This window comes from Rana temporaria, chromosome 3, assembly GCF_905171775.1.
Source record: "Rana temporaria chromosome 3, aRanTem1.1, whole genome shotgun sequence".
NCBI classification, from domain to species: Eukaryota; Metazoa; Chordata; class Amphibia; order Anura; family Ranidae; genus Rana; species Rana temporaria.
The window spans coordinates 703,210-721,791 of NC_053491.1; the positions used below are offsets into that span (position 1 = coordinate 703,210).

Genomic DNA, 18,582 nt, shown 5'->3' on the forward strand with positions numbered 1-18,582 from the left:
CCCGAGTTCCTGGTGTTGGGGTAGCGAGTCTGACCCCCTAAGATACCCCCAGCGACCCCCGAGTTCCTGGTGTTGGGGTAGCGAGTCTGACCCCCTGAGATATCCCCAGCGACCCCCGAGATCCTGGTGTTGGGGTACAGAGTCTGACCCCCTAAGATGCCCCCAGCGACCCCCGAGATCCTGGTGTTGGGGTACCGAGTCTGACCCCCTGAGATACCCCCAGCGACCCCCGAGTTCCTGGTGTTGGGGTACCGAGTCTGACCCCCAGCGACCCCCGAGTTCCTGGTGTTGGGGTACCGAGTCTCACCCCCAACGACCCCCGAGTTCCTGGTGTTGGGGTACCGAGTCTGACCCCCAGCGACCCCCGAGTTCCTGGTGTTGGGGTAGCGAGTCTGACCCCCTAAGATACCCCCAGCGACCCCCGAGATCATGGTGTTGGGGTACCGAGTCTGACCCCCTAAGATACCCCCAGCGACCCCTGAGTTCCTGGTGTTGGGGTACAGAGTCTGACCCCCTAAGATACCCCCAGCGACCCCCGAGTTCCTGGTGTTGGGGTAGCGAGTTTGACCCCCTAAGATACCCCCAGCGACCCCCGAGTTCCTGGTGTTGGGGTAGCGAGTCTGACCCCCTAAGATACCCCCAGCGACCCCCGAGTTCCTGGTGTTGGGGTACAGAGTCTGACCCCCTAAGATGCCCCCAGCGACCCCCGAGTTCCTGGTGTTGGGGTACCGAGTCTGACCCCCTGAGATACCCCCAGCGACCCCCGAGATCCTGGTGTTGGGGTACAGAGTCTGACCCCCTAAGATGCCCCCAGCGACCCCCGAGTTCCTGGTGTTGGGGTACCGAGTCTGACCCCCTGAGATACCCCCAGCGACCCCCGAGTTCCTGGTGTTGGGGTACAGAGTCTGACCCCCTAAGATACCCCCAGCAACCCCCGAGTTCCTGGTGTTGGGGTACCGAGTCTGACCCCCTAAGATACCCCCAGTGACCCCCGAGTTCCTGGTGTTGGGGTACCGAGTCTGACCCCCAGCGACCCCCGAGTTCCTGGTGTTGGGGTACCGAGTCTCACCCCCAACGACCCCCGAGTTCCTGGTGTTGGGGTACCGAGTCTGACCCCCTGAGATACCCCCAGCGACCCCCGAGTTCCTGGTGTTGGGGTACAGAGTCTGACCCCCTAAGATGCCCCCAGCGACCCCCGAGTTCCTGGTGTTGGGGTACCGAGTCTGACCCCCTGAGATACCCCCAGCGACCCCCGAGTTCCTGGTGTTGGGGTACCGAGTCTGACCCCCTAAGATACCCCCAGCGACCCCCGAGTTCCTGGTGTTGGGGTACCGAGTCTGACCCCCTAAGATACCCCCAGTGACCCCCGAGTTCCTGGTGTTGGGGTACCGAGTCTGACCCCCAGCGACCCCCGAGTTCCTGGTGTTGGGGTACCGAGTCTCACCCCCAACGACCCCCGAGTTCCTGGTGTTGGGGTACCGAGTCTGACCCCCTGAGATACCCCCAGCGACCCCCGAGTTCCTGGTGTTGGGGTACAGAGTCTGACCCCCTAAGATGCCCCCAGCGACCCCCGAGATCCTGGTGTTGGGGTACCGAGTCTGACCCCCTAAGATACCCCCAGCAACCCCCGAGTTCCTGGTGATGGGGTACCGAGTCTGACCCCCTAAGATACCCCCAGTGACCCCCGAGTTCCTGGTGTTGGGGTACCGAGTCTGACCCCCTAAGATACCCCCAGCAACCCCCGAGTTCCTGGTGATGGGGTACAGAGTCTGACCCCCTAAGATACCCCCAGCAACCCCCGAGTTCCTGGTGTTGGGGTACCGAGTCTGACCCCCTGAGATACCCCCAGCGACCCCCGAGTTCCTGGTGTTGGGGTACCGAGTCTGACCCCCTAAGATACCCCCAGCGACCCCCGAGTTCCTGGTGTTGGGGTACCGAGTCTGACCCCCTAAGATACCCCCAGTGACCCCCGAGTTCCTGGTGTTGGGGTACCGAGTCTGACCCCCAGCGACCCCCGAGTTCCTGGTGTTGGGGTACCGAGTCTCACCCCCAACGACCCCCGAGTTCCTGGTGTTGGGGTACCGAGTCTGACCCCCTGAGATACCCCCAGCGACCCCCGAGTTCCTGGTGTTGGGGTACAGAGTCTGACCCCCTAAGATGCCCCCAGCGACCCCCGAGATCCTGGTGTTGGGGTACCGAGTCTGACCCCCTCAGATACCCCCAGCAACCCCCGAGTTCCTGGTGTTGGGGTACCGAGTCTGACCCCCTGAGATACCCCCAGCGACCCCCGAGTTCCTGGTGTTGGGGTACCGAGTCTGACCCCCTAAGATACCCCCAGCGACCCCCGAGTTCCTGGTGTTGGGGTACCGAGTCTGACCCCCTGAGATACCCCCAGCGACCCCCGAGTTCCTGGTGTTGGGGTACCGAGTCTGACCCCCTAAGATACCCCCAGTGACCCCCGAGTTCCTGGTGTTGGGGTACCGAGTCTGACCCCCAGCGACCCCCGAGTTCCTGGTGTTGGGGTACCGAGTCTCACCCCCAACGACCCCCGAGTTCCTGGTGTTGGGGTACCGAGTCTGACCCCCTGAGATACCCCCAGCGACCCCCGAGTTCCTGGTGTTGGGGTACAGAGTCTGACCCCCTAAGATGCCCCCAGCGACCCCCGAGATCCTGGTGTTGGGGTACCGAGTCTGACCCCCTAAGATACCCCCAGCAACCCCCGAGTTCCTGGTGTTGGGGTACCGAGTCTGACCCCCGGAGATACCCCCAGCGACCCCCGAGTTCCTGGTGTTGGGGTACCGAGTCTGACCCCCTAAGATACCCCCAGCGACCCCCGAGTTCCTGGTGTTGGGGTACCGAGTCTGACCCCCTAAGATACCCCCAGCGACCCCCGAGTTCCTGGTGTTGGGGTACAGAGTCTGACCCCCTAAGATGCCCCCAGCGACCCCCGAGATCCTGGTGTTGGGGTACCGAGTCTGACCCCCTAAGATACCCCCAGCAACCCCCGAGTTCCTGGTGTTGGGGTACCGAGTCTGACCCCCTGAGATACCCCCAGCGACCCCCGAGTTCCTGGTGTTGGGGTACCGAGTCTGACCCCCTAAGATACCCCCAGCGACCCCCGAGTTCCTGGTGTTGGGGTACCGAGTTTGATGGAGAAGGTCCCGCCTCCAGACTGATGGACTCACCTGCCGGTCCAGGAAAGTTCTTCTCCGATCTCATGGGCGACGGGCATCTCGTCATCTTCGCTTGGACCTCCCCCGCTGCCACCACCAACCCCTCCGGCCGAGCCGTTCATCTGTCCGGCTTCATTCACCGAGAAAACGGATTTCCTGTGGTGGGAGAAGGTGGGAGAATCTTCATCATCTTGTGATAATAACGGGAGAATATTTGATCTTTATCGTTATGAAGATGTTTCGATCTACAATATGGAATCGATCGCTCAGAAATGACACGATTCTTATCCGGGATTTATATGAAGACAACAGCCGTACAATATACAGACAGAACAGGGACAATACAAGGATAGGAGGGTCCTACTCACAGGAGCTTACTATCTAATATGGAGGGGCAAGCGGTAGAAAAGGTGATAACTGTGGGGGATGAGCTGAAGAATTCCAAAGTTCTGTTAGCTGAAGGAAAGATAGGCCTCCCTGAGCAGATGAGTTTTCAGGGATCAGAGTAGGAGTTAGTTGGACGGATTGAGGTAGAGAGTTCCAGAGGATGGGAGAGTGAGAACACCTGGAGGTCATTCAGCAGATTCGGGGAGGACTCTGGATTGGATCCCTCCAGCTGGTATAAAACAGGGCAAGTGCTTTCCAACCCCAGAGCAACCGGCCAGTGAACAGAGGGAGTTCCGGAGGCCATTCCTGGGAGAGCGGCCCCAGGACCAATGGGTGACGGAGTTGGACAGGCTGGTCCAGCAGGAGATAGAGCTGACCAATCGGTATCGGGCTCTGCAATGGGTGACGGAGTTGGACAGGCTGGTCCAGCAGGAGATAGAGCTGGCCAATCGGTATCGGGCTCTGCAATGGGTGACGGAGTTGGACAGGCTGGTCCAGCAGGAGATAGAGCTGGCCAATCGGTATCGGGCTCTACAATGGCAGGCGGAGGAGGAATATTTAGGGGAGACAACAGAATGCTCTCCGGAGGGATATGACTTGGTGGCCCTGGATTGCTGGGGGAGATCCTTACAGATGGTTTTGTGTTTGGTGATGAAGGAGAACCTACCCCTGAGGACCTACGAGAACACAGAGAGGCTATGCTCGCCTTGTAGGGGTCTCAGAGCTTAAACCTGATCTGGACTATTTGCTAAGGAAAGAACAGAATCTGGAAAGGGCACACAGGAAACTGCTAGAAACTCCGGAGATTGTCTTCTCCAAAGCTGAAGTGCTGACAACAGGGCAGAGCCCTGCTAACCTCTGCCCAACACCAACAGCAGCTTCAGCCTCCCGGAGAGAAGAGACAGTCGGCCTTTCTCCCACAACACTGCCAGAGACATGGGATTTTTTGCCAGCAGCATCTGTGGCGTTACCAGAAACTTCTCCAGCTGAAGCCCTGACAACTGGACAGAGGGCCCAAGACCTCTGCCCCACACCTGCGGAGGCCCAGGGTGAGAAGGAGATGGTCCCTTCCCAGCAGCAGACGGCACCCCAGAATGATGCCACCAACCCAGCAGGATAGCTGGCACCAGGGCCAGACATAAATGAGCTCTGCCCAGCACCAGTAACCTCTTCTTCGTTCTACGGACAGGAGATGGTGAACCTCTATCCCCAGACACCAGTTATAGAGATTGGGAATTGGATAGGCTGTCCTGCTGAGGAAGAACAACCTGCTGAGCTTCCAGCAGAAGAGCTGGTATCAGGGCCAAACTTCACTGGGCTCTGCCCATCACCAACAGCAGTATCTGTGGAGTTACAAGAGACTTCTCCAGCTGAAGTGCTGACCTTTAGAAAGAGGGTCCAAGATCTCTGCCCCACACCTGCAGCAGGTTTAGGGGCCCATGGTGAGAAGGTGACAGCAGTTAGCCAGAGTAAATGATGTGGGGTCCTCAGCTAAAGTGAAAAGGGCAAAATGCTACTGGCCTCTGCACACTACTGCAGCTTGAGTTGATATCGGGGGATGGGACTGCGGTCTCCACTCACAGCCACCCAGCAGAAGGGCTGTAAACAGAGCAGAGTGCTGCTGGCCTCTGCCCTCAACTAACAGAAGAGAGAGTTCCTGTGGTAGTGGGTGGGACTTCAGTCTTCACTTCTATACTCCAGGGATGGGGGGCAGTTGGCCCAGATCCCCAACAGCATGACAGAGTGAGCCCAATCACCATGTCTTCTCTCCAGCGGCTGAAAGGACTCCAGGGAGAAGGGCCAGTCCAGGCCTCTCCCCAGCGGCGGGCATGTTCTCTGAGAGAGGCAGAGGTTGGCTGGGTGAGTAATGCTCTGTTTGGGACAATTTATTTGGGGTACTGTGATACCGGCATTGGGGGACTGGATCTACTGGCTAACTTCAGCGTCAACCTGTCTGGGGTCTCCTCCTGTGTTAGTCTCCTCCCGAAAGTGGAGATGTGTGACAGGGGTCACTTTGGGTGGGGGATTTGTGGAACTCGGCTTACCCTGGAGAGTTCTGGAGGCTCCTTGTCCAGCTTCCTCTGACCCTCTTATGTGTAGATCCCCCTGTGTCTCTAATAGGGGTACAGGGGGGCTGAGGACCCCACTATGATCTGTACTAGTCACACTCAATGCTGTGTATATTGTGTGTTATCTGTTGCGGACTCTTTGCTGTGATGGTTTGGGGTGTGACTGTATTCTATTGTCTATTGTGGTGTCTGCCTCAACTATTATGGGATGTGTAAGTGTGTTGCTGTGAGGAAAGAGGGAGGGGGGATTCCTCCAGCAGCCCTCCTGCTGATATGACTGTTTACTGATGAGAAGTTTGAACACACCTGACCTGTGTGTCCATTGTCATTGGACAGATTAACCCGCCCTGTTTTCCAAGGGTGGGGGGAAGTGTCTCTGAGTTATTTATCTGTTGTGTCCATGTGTGATAATAAATCAGTTTGGTGTTTCCCCTCTACACTGAAGTGTTGTCTGGTGACTGGGGGAGGGGAGAGTCTTGGACGGTGCTGGTTCTGGACAGAGGAAGCATTGACGGCGGACCAAGTTTTGTTTGAGGACAGAGGGGTCATCACAGTTAGTGTTTTGAATTTGAATTTGCTGGGCCATGGGAGACCAGTGGAGGGATTAGTAGAGAGGGGTGGAGGACACTGAATGGAGACCAGTGGAGGGATTGGTAGAGAGGGGTGGAGGACACTGAATGGAGGTCAGTGGAGGGATTGGTAGAGAGGGGTGGAGGACACTGAATGGAGGTCAGTGGAGGGATTGGTAGAGAGGGGTGGAGGACACTGAATGGAGGTCAGTGGAGGGATTGGTAGAGAGGGGTGGAGGACACTGAATGGAGGTCAGTGGAGGGATTGGTGGAGAGGGGTGGAGGACACTGAATGAAGGTCAGTGGAGGGATTGGTGGAGAGGGGTGGAGGACACTGAATGAAGGTCAGTGGAGGGATTGGTAGAGAGGGGTGGAGGACACAGAATGGAGGTCAGTGGAGGGATTGGTAGAGAGGGGTGGAGGACACTGAATGTAGACCAGTGGAGGGATTGGTAGAGAGGGGTGGAGGACACTGAATGGAGGTCAGTGGAGGGATTGGTAGAGAGGGGTGGAGGACACTGAATGGAGGTCAGTGGAGGGATTGGTAGAGAAGGGTGGAGGACACTGAATGGAGACCAGTGGAGGGATTGGTAGAGAGGGGTGGAGGACACTGAATGGAGACCAGTGGAGGGATTGGTAGAGAGGGGTGGAGGACACTGAATGGAGGTCAGTGGAGGGATTGGTAGAGAGGGGTGGAGGACACTGAATGGAGGTCAGTGGAGGGATTGGTAGAGAGGGGTGGAGGACACTGAATGGAGGTCAGTGGAGGGATTGGTGGAGAGGGGTGGAGGACACTGAATGGAGGTCAGTGGAGAGATTGGTAGAGAGGGGTGGAGGACACTGAATGGAGGTCAGTGGAGGGATTGGTAGAGAGGGGTGGAGGACACTGAATGGAGACCAGTGGAGGGATTGGTAGAGAGGGGTGGAGGACACTGAATGGAGGTCAGTGGAGGGATTGGTAGAGAGGGGTGGAGGACACTGAATGGAGGTCAGTGGAGGGATTGGTAGAGAGGGGTGGAGGACACTGAATGGAGACCAGTGGAGGGATTGGTAGAGAGGGGTGGAGGACACTGAATGGAGGTCAGTGGAGGGATTGGTAGAGAGGGGTGGAGGACAGTGAATGGAGGTCAGTGGAGGGATTGGTAGAGAGGGGTGGAGGACACTGAATGGAGGTCAGTGGAGGGATTGGTAGAGAGGGGTGGAGGACACTGAATGGAGACCAGTGGAGGGATTGGTAGAGAGGGGTGGAGGACACTGAATGGAGGTCAGTGGAGGGATTGGTAGAGAGGGGTGGAGGACACTGAATGGAGACCAGTGGAGGGATTGGTAGAGAGGGGTGGAGGACACTGAATGGAGGTCAGTGGAGGGATTGGTAGAGAGGGGTGGAGGACACTGAATGGAGGTCAGTGGAGGGATTGGTGGAGAGGGGTGGAGGACACTGAATGGGGGTCAGTGGAGGGATTGGTAGAGAGGGGTGGAGGACACTGAATGGAGGTCAGTGGAGGGATTGGTGGAGAGGGGTGGAGGACACTGAATGGAGGTCAGTGGAGGGATTGGTAGAGAGGGGTGGAGGACACTGAATGGAGGTCAGTGGAGGGATTGGTAGAGAGGGGTGGAGGACACTGAATGGAGACCAGTGGAGGGATTGGTAGAGAGGGGTGGAGGACACTGAATGGAGGTCGGTGGAGGGATTGGTAGAGAGGGGTGGAGGACACTGAATGGAGACCATTGGAGGGATTGGTGGAGAGGGGTGGAGGACACTGAATGGAGGTCAGTGGAGGGATTGGTGGAGAGGGGTGGAGGACACGGAGTGGAGGGATTGGATGAAAGCCTCAGGCACGGTGTGCTGACCTCTGATCAGCGGACGGGATCTTTTTGGGGGGTTCTATTCGGATTGTGGGGTCCCACTCTCCAGGGGGAAGGACGATGACTTCATCTAAGAACTCGTCTATTCCGGCGATCAGATCCTCTCGGTCTCGGGCTTTGTAGGCGACGTCACTGAAGAGCTAAATAACAAGAAGAGAGAATCAGAGCGAAACTCCAACCCGGACCGGCATTCTCCCAGACTGACCCGGACCGGCATTCCCCCAGACCGACCCGGACCGGCATTCTCCCAGACTGACCCGGACCGGCACTCCCCCAGACTGACCCGGACCGGCATTCCCCCAGACTGACCCGGACCGGCATTCCCCCAGACCGACCCGGACCGGCATTCCCCCAGACTGACCCGGACCGGCATTCCCCCAGACTGACCCGGACCGGCATTCCCCCAGACTGACCCGGACCGGCATTCTCCCAGACTGACCCGGACCGGCACTCCCCCAGACTGACCCGGACCGGCATTCCCCCAGACTGACCCGGACCGGCATTCCCCCAGACCGACCCGGACCGGCATTCCCCCAGACTGACCCGGACCGGCATTCCCCCAGACTGACCCGGACCGGCATTCCCCCAGACTGACCCGGACCGGCATTCCCCCAGACTGACCCGGACCGGCATTCCCCCAGACTGACCCGGACCGGCATTCCCCCAGACTGACCCGGACCGGCATTCCCCCAGACTGACCCGGACCGGCATTCCCCCAGACTGACCCGAACCGGCATTTCCCCAGACTGACCCGGACCGGCATTCCCCCAGACTGACCCGGACCGACATTCCCCCAGACTGACCCGGACCGGCATTCCCCCAGACTGACCCGGACCGGCATTCCCCCAGACTGACCCGGACCGGCATTCCCCCAGACTGACCCGGACCGGCACTCCCCCAGACTGACCCGGACCGGCATTCCCCCAGACTGACCCGGACCGGCATTCCCCCAGACTGACCCGGACCCTCATTCCCCCAGACTGACCCGGACCGGCACTCCCCCAGACTGACCCGGACCGGCATTCCCCCAGACTGACCCGGACCGGCATTCCCCCAGACTGACCCGGACCGACATTCCCCCAGACTGACCCGGACCGGCATTCCCCCAGACTGACCCGGACCGGCATTCCCCCAGACTGACCCGGACCGGCATTCCCCCAGACTGACCCGGACCGGCATTCCCCCAGACTGACCCGGACCGGCATTCCCCCAGACTGACCCGGACCCTCATTCCCCCAGACTGACCCGGACCGGCACTCCCCCAGACTGACCCGGACCGACATTCCCCCAGACTGACCCGGACCGGCATTCCCCCAGACTGACCCGGACCGGCATTCCCCCAGACCGACCCGGACCGGCATTCCCCCAGACTGACCCGGACCGGCATTCCCCCAGACTGACCCGGACCGGCATTCCCCCAGACTGACCCGGACCGGCATTCCCCCAGACTGACCCGGACCGGCATTCCCCCAGACTGACCCGGACCGGCATTCCCCCAGACTGACCCGGACCGGCATTCCCCCAGACTGACCCGGACCGGCATTCCCCCAGACTGACCCGAACCGGCATTCCCCCAGACTGACCCGGACCGGCATTCCCCCAGACTGACCCGGACCGGCATTCCCCCAGACTGACCCGGACCGGCATTCCCCCAGACTGACCCGGACCGGCACTCCCCCAGACTGACCTGGACCGGCATTCCCCCAGACTGACCCGGACCGGCATTCCCCCAGACTGACCCGGACCCTCATTCCCCCAGACTGACCCGGACCGGCACTCCCCCAGACTGACCCGGACCGACATTCCCCCAGACTGACCCGGACCGGCATTCCCCCAGACTGACCCGGACCGGCATTCCCCCAGACTGACCCGGACCGGCATTCCCCCAGACTGACCCGGACCGGCACTCCCCCAGACCGACCCGGACCGGCATTCCCCCAGACCGACCCGGACCGGCATTCCCCCAGACCGACCCGGACCGGCATTCCCCCAGACCGACCCGGACCGGCATTCCCCCAGACTGACCCGGACCGGCATTCCCCCAGACTGACCCGGACCGGCATTCCCCCAGACTGACCCGGACCGGCATTCCCCCAGACTGACCCGGACCGGCATTCCCCCAGACCGACCCGGACCGGCATTCCCCCAGACTGACCCGGACCGGCATTCCCCCAGACTGACCCGGACCGACATTCCCCCAGACCGACCCGGACCGACATTCCCCCAGACCGACCCGGACCGGCACTCCCCCAGACCGACCCGGACCGGCATTCCCCCAGACTGACCCGGACCGGCATTCCCCCAGACTGACCCGGACCGGCACTCCCCCAGACTGACCCGGACCGGCATTCCCCCAGACTGACCCGGACCGGCACTCCCCCAGACTGACCCGGACCGGCATTCCCCCAGACCGACCCGGACCGGCATTCCCCCAGACTGACCCGGACCGGCATTCCCCCAGACTGACCCGGACAGACATTCCCCCAGACTGACCCGGACCGGCATTCCCCCAGACTGACCCGGACCCTCATTCCCCCAGACTGACCCGGACCGGCATTCCCCCAGACTGACCCGGACCGGCACTCCCCCAGACTGACCCGGACCGGCATTCCCCCAGACTGACCCGAACCGGCATTCCCCCAGACTGACCCGGACCGGCACTCCCCCAGACTGACCCGGACCGGCATTCCCCCAGACTGACCCGGACCGGCATTCCCCCAGACCGACCCGGACCGGCATTCCCCCAGACTGACCCGGACCGGCACTCCCCCAGACTGACCCGGACCGGCACTCCCCCAGACTGACCCGGACCGGCATTCCCCCCCGACTGACCCGGACCGGCATTCCCCCAGACTGACCCGGACCGGCATTCCCCCAGACCGACCCGGACCGGCATTCCCCCAGACTGACCCGGACCGGCACTCCCCCAGACTGACCCGGACCGGCATTCCCCCAGACTGACCCGGACAGACATTCCCCCAGACCGACCCCGTCCCACCACCCAGAGAGAGAGAGCAATGAAATCCTAAGGGGAGGAGTCCTATCCCATCCCCCGCCCCCCATATACACCATTCTATATACTATTATTAGACAACTCCTCCCATCCTCCATTGCCCATCCACATACTCACATCGTCCACCATGAGGGTCGCCATCGCCCGGCCAATCTCGGTGTAGGATTTGGCTTTCCCCATCGGACCCAATAGAATGAACATGAACCTGCCAATCAGAGAACACGAGATGAATACAGAAGAGATTACTATCCAGATATACTATGAAATGAGCCGTGTGATTGGATATCAGAGGACGGGTCTCTTCATCTATGGTATGATAATCCTCCACACAATGATAATTCTCATTCCTCCTGCCTTAGAGTAGGCCGGCGGCTCAAGTAGAGCGTTATACTGTATATGAATCAATGAAGCAGAAAACTGAAAACCAAACTAACCAACCAATCAACCTACCAATCACTCAATCAACCAACCAACCAACCAATCAATCAACCAACCAATCAACCAACCAACCAACCAATCAATCAACCAACCAACAATCAACTAATCAACCAACCAACCAATCAATCAACCAACCAATCAACCAACCAACCAACCAATCAATCAACCAACCAACAATCAACTAATCAACCAACCAACCAATCAATCAATCAATAAAGCAACCAACCAACCAACCAACAAATCAACCAACCAATCAACTAATCGACCAACCAATCAATCAATCAATCAATCAATAAAGCAATCAACCAACCAACCAACCAACCAATGGTTGTAGTATAAAACTGTATCAATGGTATAAAATTGTTCACATCCATAGGGATCATACAAGAAGGGGATCACATCTGTAGGGATCATACAAGGAGGGGATCACATCTGTAGGGATCATACAATGAGGGGATCACATCTGTAGGGATCATACAAGGAGGGGATCACATCTGTAGGGATCATACAAGGAGGGGATCACATCTGTAAGGATCATACAAGGAGGGGATCACATCTGTAGGGATCATACAAGGAGGGGATCACATCTGTAAGGATCATACAAGGAGGGGATCACATCTGTAGGGATCATACAAGGAGGGGATCACATCTGTAAGGATCATACAAGGAGGGGATCACATCCATAGGGATCATACAAGGAGGGGATCACATCCATAGGGATCATACAAGGAGGGGGATCACATCCATAGGGATCATACAAGGAGGGGATCACATCTGTAGGGATCATACAAGGAGGGGGATCACATCTGTAAGGATCATACAAGGAGGGGATCACATCTGTAGGGATCATACAAGGAGGGGGTCACATCTGTAGGGATCATACAAGGAGGGGATCACATCTGTAGGGATCATACAAGGAGGGGATCACATCTGTAGGGATCATACAAGGAGGGGGATCACATCTGTAATGATCATACAAGGAGGGGATCACACCCATAGGGATCATACAAGGAGGGGGATCACATCTGTAGGGATCATACAAGGAGGGGATCACATCTGTAGGGATCATACAAGGAGGGGGTCACATCTGTAGGGATCATACAAGGAGGGGATCACATCTGTAGGGATCATACAAGGAGGGGATCACATCTGTAGGGATCATACAAGGAGGGGATCACATCTGTAATGATCATACAAGGAGGGGATCACACCCATAGGGATCATACAAGGAGGGGGATCACATCTGTAGGGATCATACAAGGAGGGGATCACATCTGTAGGGATCATACAAGGAGGGGGTCACATCTGTAGGGATCATACAAGGAGGGGATCACATCTGTAGGGATCATACAAGGAGGGGATCACATCTGTAGGGATCATACAAGGAGGGGGTCACATCTGTAGGGATCATACAAGGAGGGGATCACATCTGTAGGGATCATACAAGGAGGGGATCACATCTGTAGGGATCATACAAGGAGGGGGATCACATCTGTAATGATCATACAAGGAGGGGATCACATCTGTAGGGATCATACAAGGAGGGGGATCACATCTGTAAGGATCATACAAGGAGGGGATCACATCTGTAAGGATCATACAAGAAGGGGATCACATCTGTAAGGATCATACAAGGAGGGGATCACACCAATAGGGATCATACAAGGAGGGGGATCACATCTGTAGGGATCATACAAGGAGGGGATCACATCTGTAAGGATCATACAAGGAGGGGATCACATCTGTAAGGATCATACAAGGAGGGGATCACATCTGTAGGGATCATACAAGGAGGGGATCACACCCATAGGGATCATACAAGGAGGGGATCACATCTGTAAGGATCATACAAGGAGGGGATCACACCCATAGGGATCATACAAGGAGGGGATCACACCCATAGGGATCATACAAGGAGGGGATCACATCTGTAGGGATCATACAAGGAGGGGATCACATCTGTAGGGATCATACAAGGAGGGGATCACATCTGTAGGGATCATACAAGGAGGGGATCACATCTGTAGGGATCATACAAGGAGGGGATCACATCTGTAGGGATCATACAAGGAGGGGATCACATCTGTAGGGATCATACAAGGAGGGGATCACATCTGTAAGGATCATACAAGGAGGGGATCACATCTGTAGGGATCATACAAGGAGGGGATCACATCTGTAAGGATCATACAAGGAGGGGATCACATCTGTAGGGATCATACAAGGAGGGGATCACATCTGTAAGGATCATACAAGGAGGGGATCACATCCATAGGGATCATACAAGGAGGGGATCACATCCATAGGGATCATACAAGGAGGGGGATCACATCCATAGGGATCATACAAGGAGGGGATCACATCTGTAGGGATCATACAAGGAGGGGGATCACATCTGTAAGGATCATACAAGGAGGGGATCACATCTGTAGGGATCATACAAGGAGGGGATCACATCTGTAGGGATCATACAAGGAGGGGATCACATCTGTAGGGATCATACAAGGAGGGGATCACATCTGTAGGGATCATACAAGGAGGGGGATCACATCTGTAATGATCATACAAGGAGGGGATCACATCTGTAGGGATCATACAAGGAGGGGGATCACATCTGTAAGGATCATACAAGGAGGGGATCACATCTGTAAGGATCATACAAGAAGGGGATCACATCTGTAAGGATCATACAAGGAGGGGATCACACCAATAGGGATCATACAAGGAGGGGGATCACATCTGTAGGGATCATACAAGGAGGGGATCACATCTGTAAGGATCATACAAGGAGGGGATCACATCTGTAGGGATCATACAAGGAGGGGATCACATCTGTAGGGATCATACAAGGAGGGGATCACACCCATAGGGATCATACAAGGAGGGGATCACATCTGTAAGGATCATACAAGGAGGGGATCACACCCATAGGGATCATACAAGGAGGGGATCACACCCATAGGGATCATACAAGGAGGGGATCACATCTGTAGGGATCATACAAGGAGGGGATCACATCTGTAGGGATCATACAAGGAGGGGATCACATCTGTAGGGATCATACAAGGAGGGGATCACATCTGTAGGGATCATACAATGAGGGGATCACATCTGTAGGGATCATACAAGGAGGGGATCACATCTGTAGGGATCATACAAGGAGGGGATCACATCTGTAAGGATCATACAAGGAGGGGATCACATCTGTAGGGATCATACAAGGAGGGGATCACATCTGTAAGGATCATACAAGGAGGGGATCACATCTGTAGGGATCATACAAGGAGGGGATCACATCTGTAAGGATCATACAAGGAGGGGATCACATCTGTAGGGATCATACAAGGAGGGATCACATCTGTAAGGATCATACAAGGAGGGGATCACATCTGTAGGGATCATACAAGGAGGGGATCACATCCATAGGGATCATACAAGGAGGGGATCACATCCATAGGGATCATACAAGGAGGGGGATCACATCCATAGGGATCATACAAGGAGGGGATCACATCTGTAGGGATCATACAAGGAGGGGGATCACATCTGTAAGGATCATACAAGGAGGGGATCACATCTGTAGGGATCATACAAGGAGGGGATCACATCTGTAGGGATCATACAAGGAGGGGATCACATCTGTAGGGATCATACAAGGAGGGGATCACATCTGTAGGGATCATACAAGGAGGGGGATCACATCTGTAAGGATCATACAAGGAGGGGATCACATCTGTAGGGATCATACAAGGAGGGGGATCACATCTGTAAGGATCATACAAGGAGGGGATCACATCTGTAAGGATCATACAAGAAGGGGATCACATCTGTAAGGATCATACAAGGAGGGGATCACACCAATAGGGATCATACAAGGAGGGGGATCACATCTGTAGGGATCATACAAGGAGGGGATCACATCTGTAAGGATCATACAAGGAGGGGATCACATCTGTAAGGATCATACAAGGAGGGGATCACATCTGTAGGGATCATACAAGGAGGGGATCACACCCATAGGGATCATACAAGGAGGGGATCACATCTGTAAGGATCATACAAGGAGGGGGATCACATCTGTAGGGATCATACAAGGAGGGGATCACACCCATAGGGATCATACAAGGAGGGGATCACATCTGTAGGGATCATACAATGAGGGGATCACACCTGTAAGGATCATACAAGGAGGGGATCACATCTGTAGGGATCATACAAGGAGGGGATCACATCTGTAAGGATCATACAAGGAGGGGATCACATCCATAGGGATCATACAAGGAGGGGATCACACCCATAGGGATCATACAAGGAGGGGATCACACCCATAGGGATCATACAAGGAGGGGATCACATCTGTAAGGATCATACAAGGAGGGGATCACATCCATAGGGATCATACAAGGAGGGGATCACACCCATAGGGATCATACAAGGAGGGGATCACACCCATAGGGATCATACAAGGAGGGGATCACACCCATAGGGATCATACAAGGAGGGGATCACACCCATAGGGATCATACAAGGAGGGGATCACACCCATAGGGATCATATTAGGAGGCGTGTCTATCTGGATAAACCTATGAGCACCTCAGGTAACAGAAAACATGGCAGTCAAATGACAGCAATGGTCATTCTTGGCTCTCTGGTGATCCCTATGAAGTCCCTATTGAGGGATCTTCTATTGTCTAGCCAATGACTTCTCTTACCTTGTGGGAACCGGAACCTCGGTGACTCCGCCCAGCATCAGGGATTGGACGAGCCGTACAAAAGCCACAAAGGGTTTATCCAAGAAGTCCACTTCCCCCACCAAGACATTGGAGGCCTCGGCGTCCCGCGGGATCTTCTTCATGAACTTGTTTCTCATCTGCAAGTCAGAGACACAAATATTCCGGATCTTCTATTGTGCGGGTCAGTGAGGCCCCCTGTGCCCTCCATGCTGCTATTCACAAGTGTCGTGCCCATTGATCCCTGTGGGCGGGGCTTTACATTTCAGGGTCAGTGGGGCCCCCTGTGCCCTCCACACCCTCCATGCCTTCAATCTTCACTGTCGTGCCCATTGATCCCTGTGGGCGGGGCTTTACATTTCAGGGTCGGGGTCCCAATGTCAGCGTGTCCCCAAAGTACTAGTATAATCTGTCCCGTCACCCCAAAATAACCATCATAGAGATGTATGGGACCCCCTTCACTAGAATACACTGCAGAGGGTCCAGGGGGCCACTTACCTGGTCTGAGCTCGGGGCGTCGGTGATATCGTTCATACTCCGACTCTGAGCGTGACCTACAGAGAAATACAAACAATCGACATTCAGAAGAACTCGGAAAAAATCAGGAGCTAAGGGGAGAAGGTGGAGGAAGGAGTTCATTCAGTGAGGTCATTAGGAATGGATCTGCAGAAAACAGCTGAGATCTGCAGGAAACAGCCGAAATCTGCAGGAAACAGCCGAGATCTGCAGGAAACAGCCGAGATCTGCAGAAAAGAGCTGAGATCTGCAGGAAACAGCCAAGATCTGCAGAAAACAGCCGAAATCTGCAGAAAACACCCGAGATCTGCAGAAAACAGCCGAGATCTGCAAGAAACAGCCGAGATCTGCAGGAAACAGCCGAGATCTGCAGGAAACAGCCGAGATCTGCAGGAAACAGCCGAGATCTGCAGGAAACAGCCGAGATCTGCAGGAAACAGCCGAGATCCGCAGAAAAGAGCCGAGATGTGCAGAAAACAGCCGAGATCTGCAGGAAACAGCCAAGATCTGCAGAAAACAGCCGAAATCTGCAGAAAACAGCCGAGATATGCAGAAAACAGCCGAGATCTGCAAGAAACAGCCGAGATCTGCAGGAAACAGCCAAGATCTGCAGAAAAGAGCCGAGATCTGCAGGAAACAGCCAAGATCTGCAGAAAACAGCCGAGATCTGCAGGAAACAGCCGAGATCTGCAGGAAACAGCCGAGATTTGCAGGAAACAGTCGAGATCTGCAGGAAACAGTCGAGATCTGCAGGAAACAGCTGAGATCTGCAGAAAACAGCCGAGATCTGCAGCAAACAGCCGAGATCTGCAGCAAACAGCCGAGATCTGCAGGAAACAGCCGAGATCTGCAACAAACAGCCGAGATCTGCAGGAAACAGCCGAGATCTGCAGGAAACAGCCGAGATCTGCAGGAAACAGCCGAGATCCGCAGAAAAGAGCCGAGATGTGCAGAAAACAGCCGAGATCTGCAGAAAACAGCCGAGATCTGCAGGAAACAGCCGCGATCTGCAGGAAACAGCCGAGATCTGCAGGAAACAGCCGAGATCTGCAAGAAACAGCCGAGATCTGCAGGAAACAGCCGAGATCTGCAGAAAAGAGCCGAGATGTGCAGAAAACAGCCAAGATCTGCAGAAAACAGCCGAGATCTGCAGCAAACAGCCGAGATCTGCAGGAAACAGCCGAGATCTGCAGGAAACAGCCAAGATCTGCAGCAAACAGCCGAGATGTGCAGAAAACAGCCAAGATCTGCAGAAAACAGCCGAGATCTGCAGCAAACAGCCGAGATCTGCAGGAAACAGCCGAGATCTGCAGGAAACAGCCAAGATCTGCAGGAAACAGCCGAGATCTGCAGGAAACAGCCGAGATCTGCTGGAAACAGCCGACTGTGATGTCATCAAATGACCGGAGTCATAACTGATCACATGAGCATCACCATGGCAACTGCAGATCAGAGACCAAGATGGCGGCCTCCTGGGCTGCATTGGAGGGTTTAGTTCCTGTTTTCAGTATTTCTGGATTATTTGTCAGATTGAGAAGACGGGAAGATCCCGAGAGATCATTAGAAATAGAAAATGCCTACGTAATCTTCCGTAGCTGGAGCTCTGCCTCATTCTCAGATCTTCCGTAGATCGATGGAGATGAGCGCCGACCGGAACACTTGGGGCGGGAATTCGATCTACAAACACAAATAAAATTGGCAATGCTAAACGTGGAATAAAAAAGGCAAAGGAACCTGTAACCGTGCTGATGAGGATCGCTGGACCAAATTCCCGGGGGTGACACCTTAACTGCCAGATGGAGGAGCTGGGTCACTACGGTT

General features: G+C 55.7%; 1 protein-coding gene across 1 annotated transcript in view; it reads right to left on the minus strand.

Moving 5' to 3' along the window:
• Window positions 1-18,582, minus strand: part of SLC4A5 (solute carrier family 4 member 5) — a 165,511-nt gene that overhangs the window by 79,908 nt on the left and 67,021 nt on the right. The window contains 6 exon segments of the mRNA XM_040342174.1: window positions 3,186-3,329; window positions 8,050-8,204; window positions 11,195-11,282; window positions 16,228-16,385; window positions 16,744-16,799; window positions 18,343-18,438. Coding sequence (XP_040198108.1) covers window positions 3,186-3,329; window positions 8,050-8,204; window positions 11,195-11,282; window positions 16,228-16,385; window positions 16,744-16,799; window positions 18,343-18,438 — 697 coding nt within the window.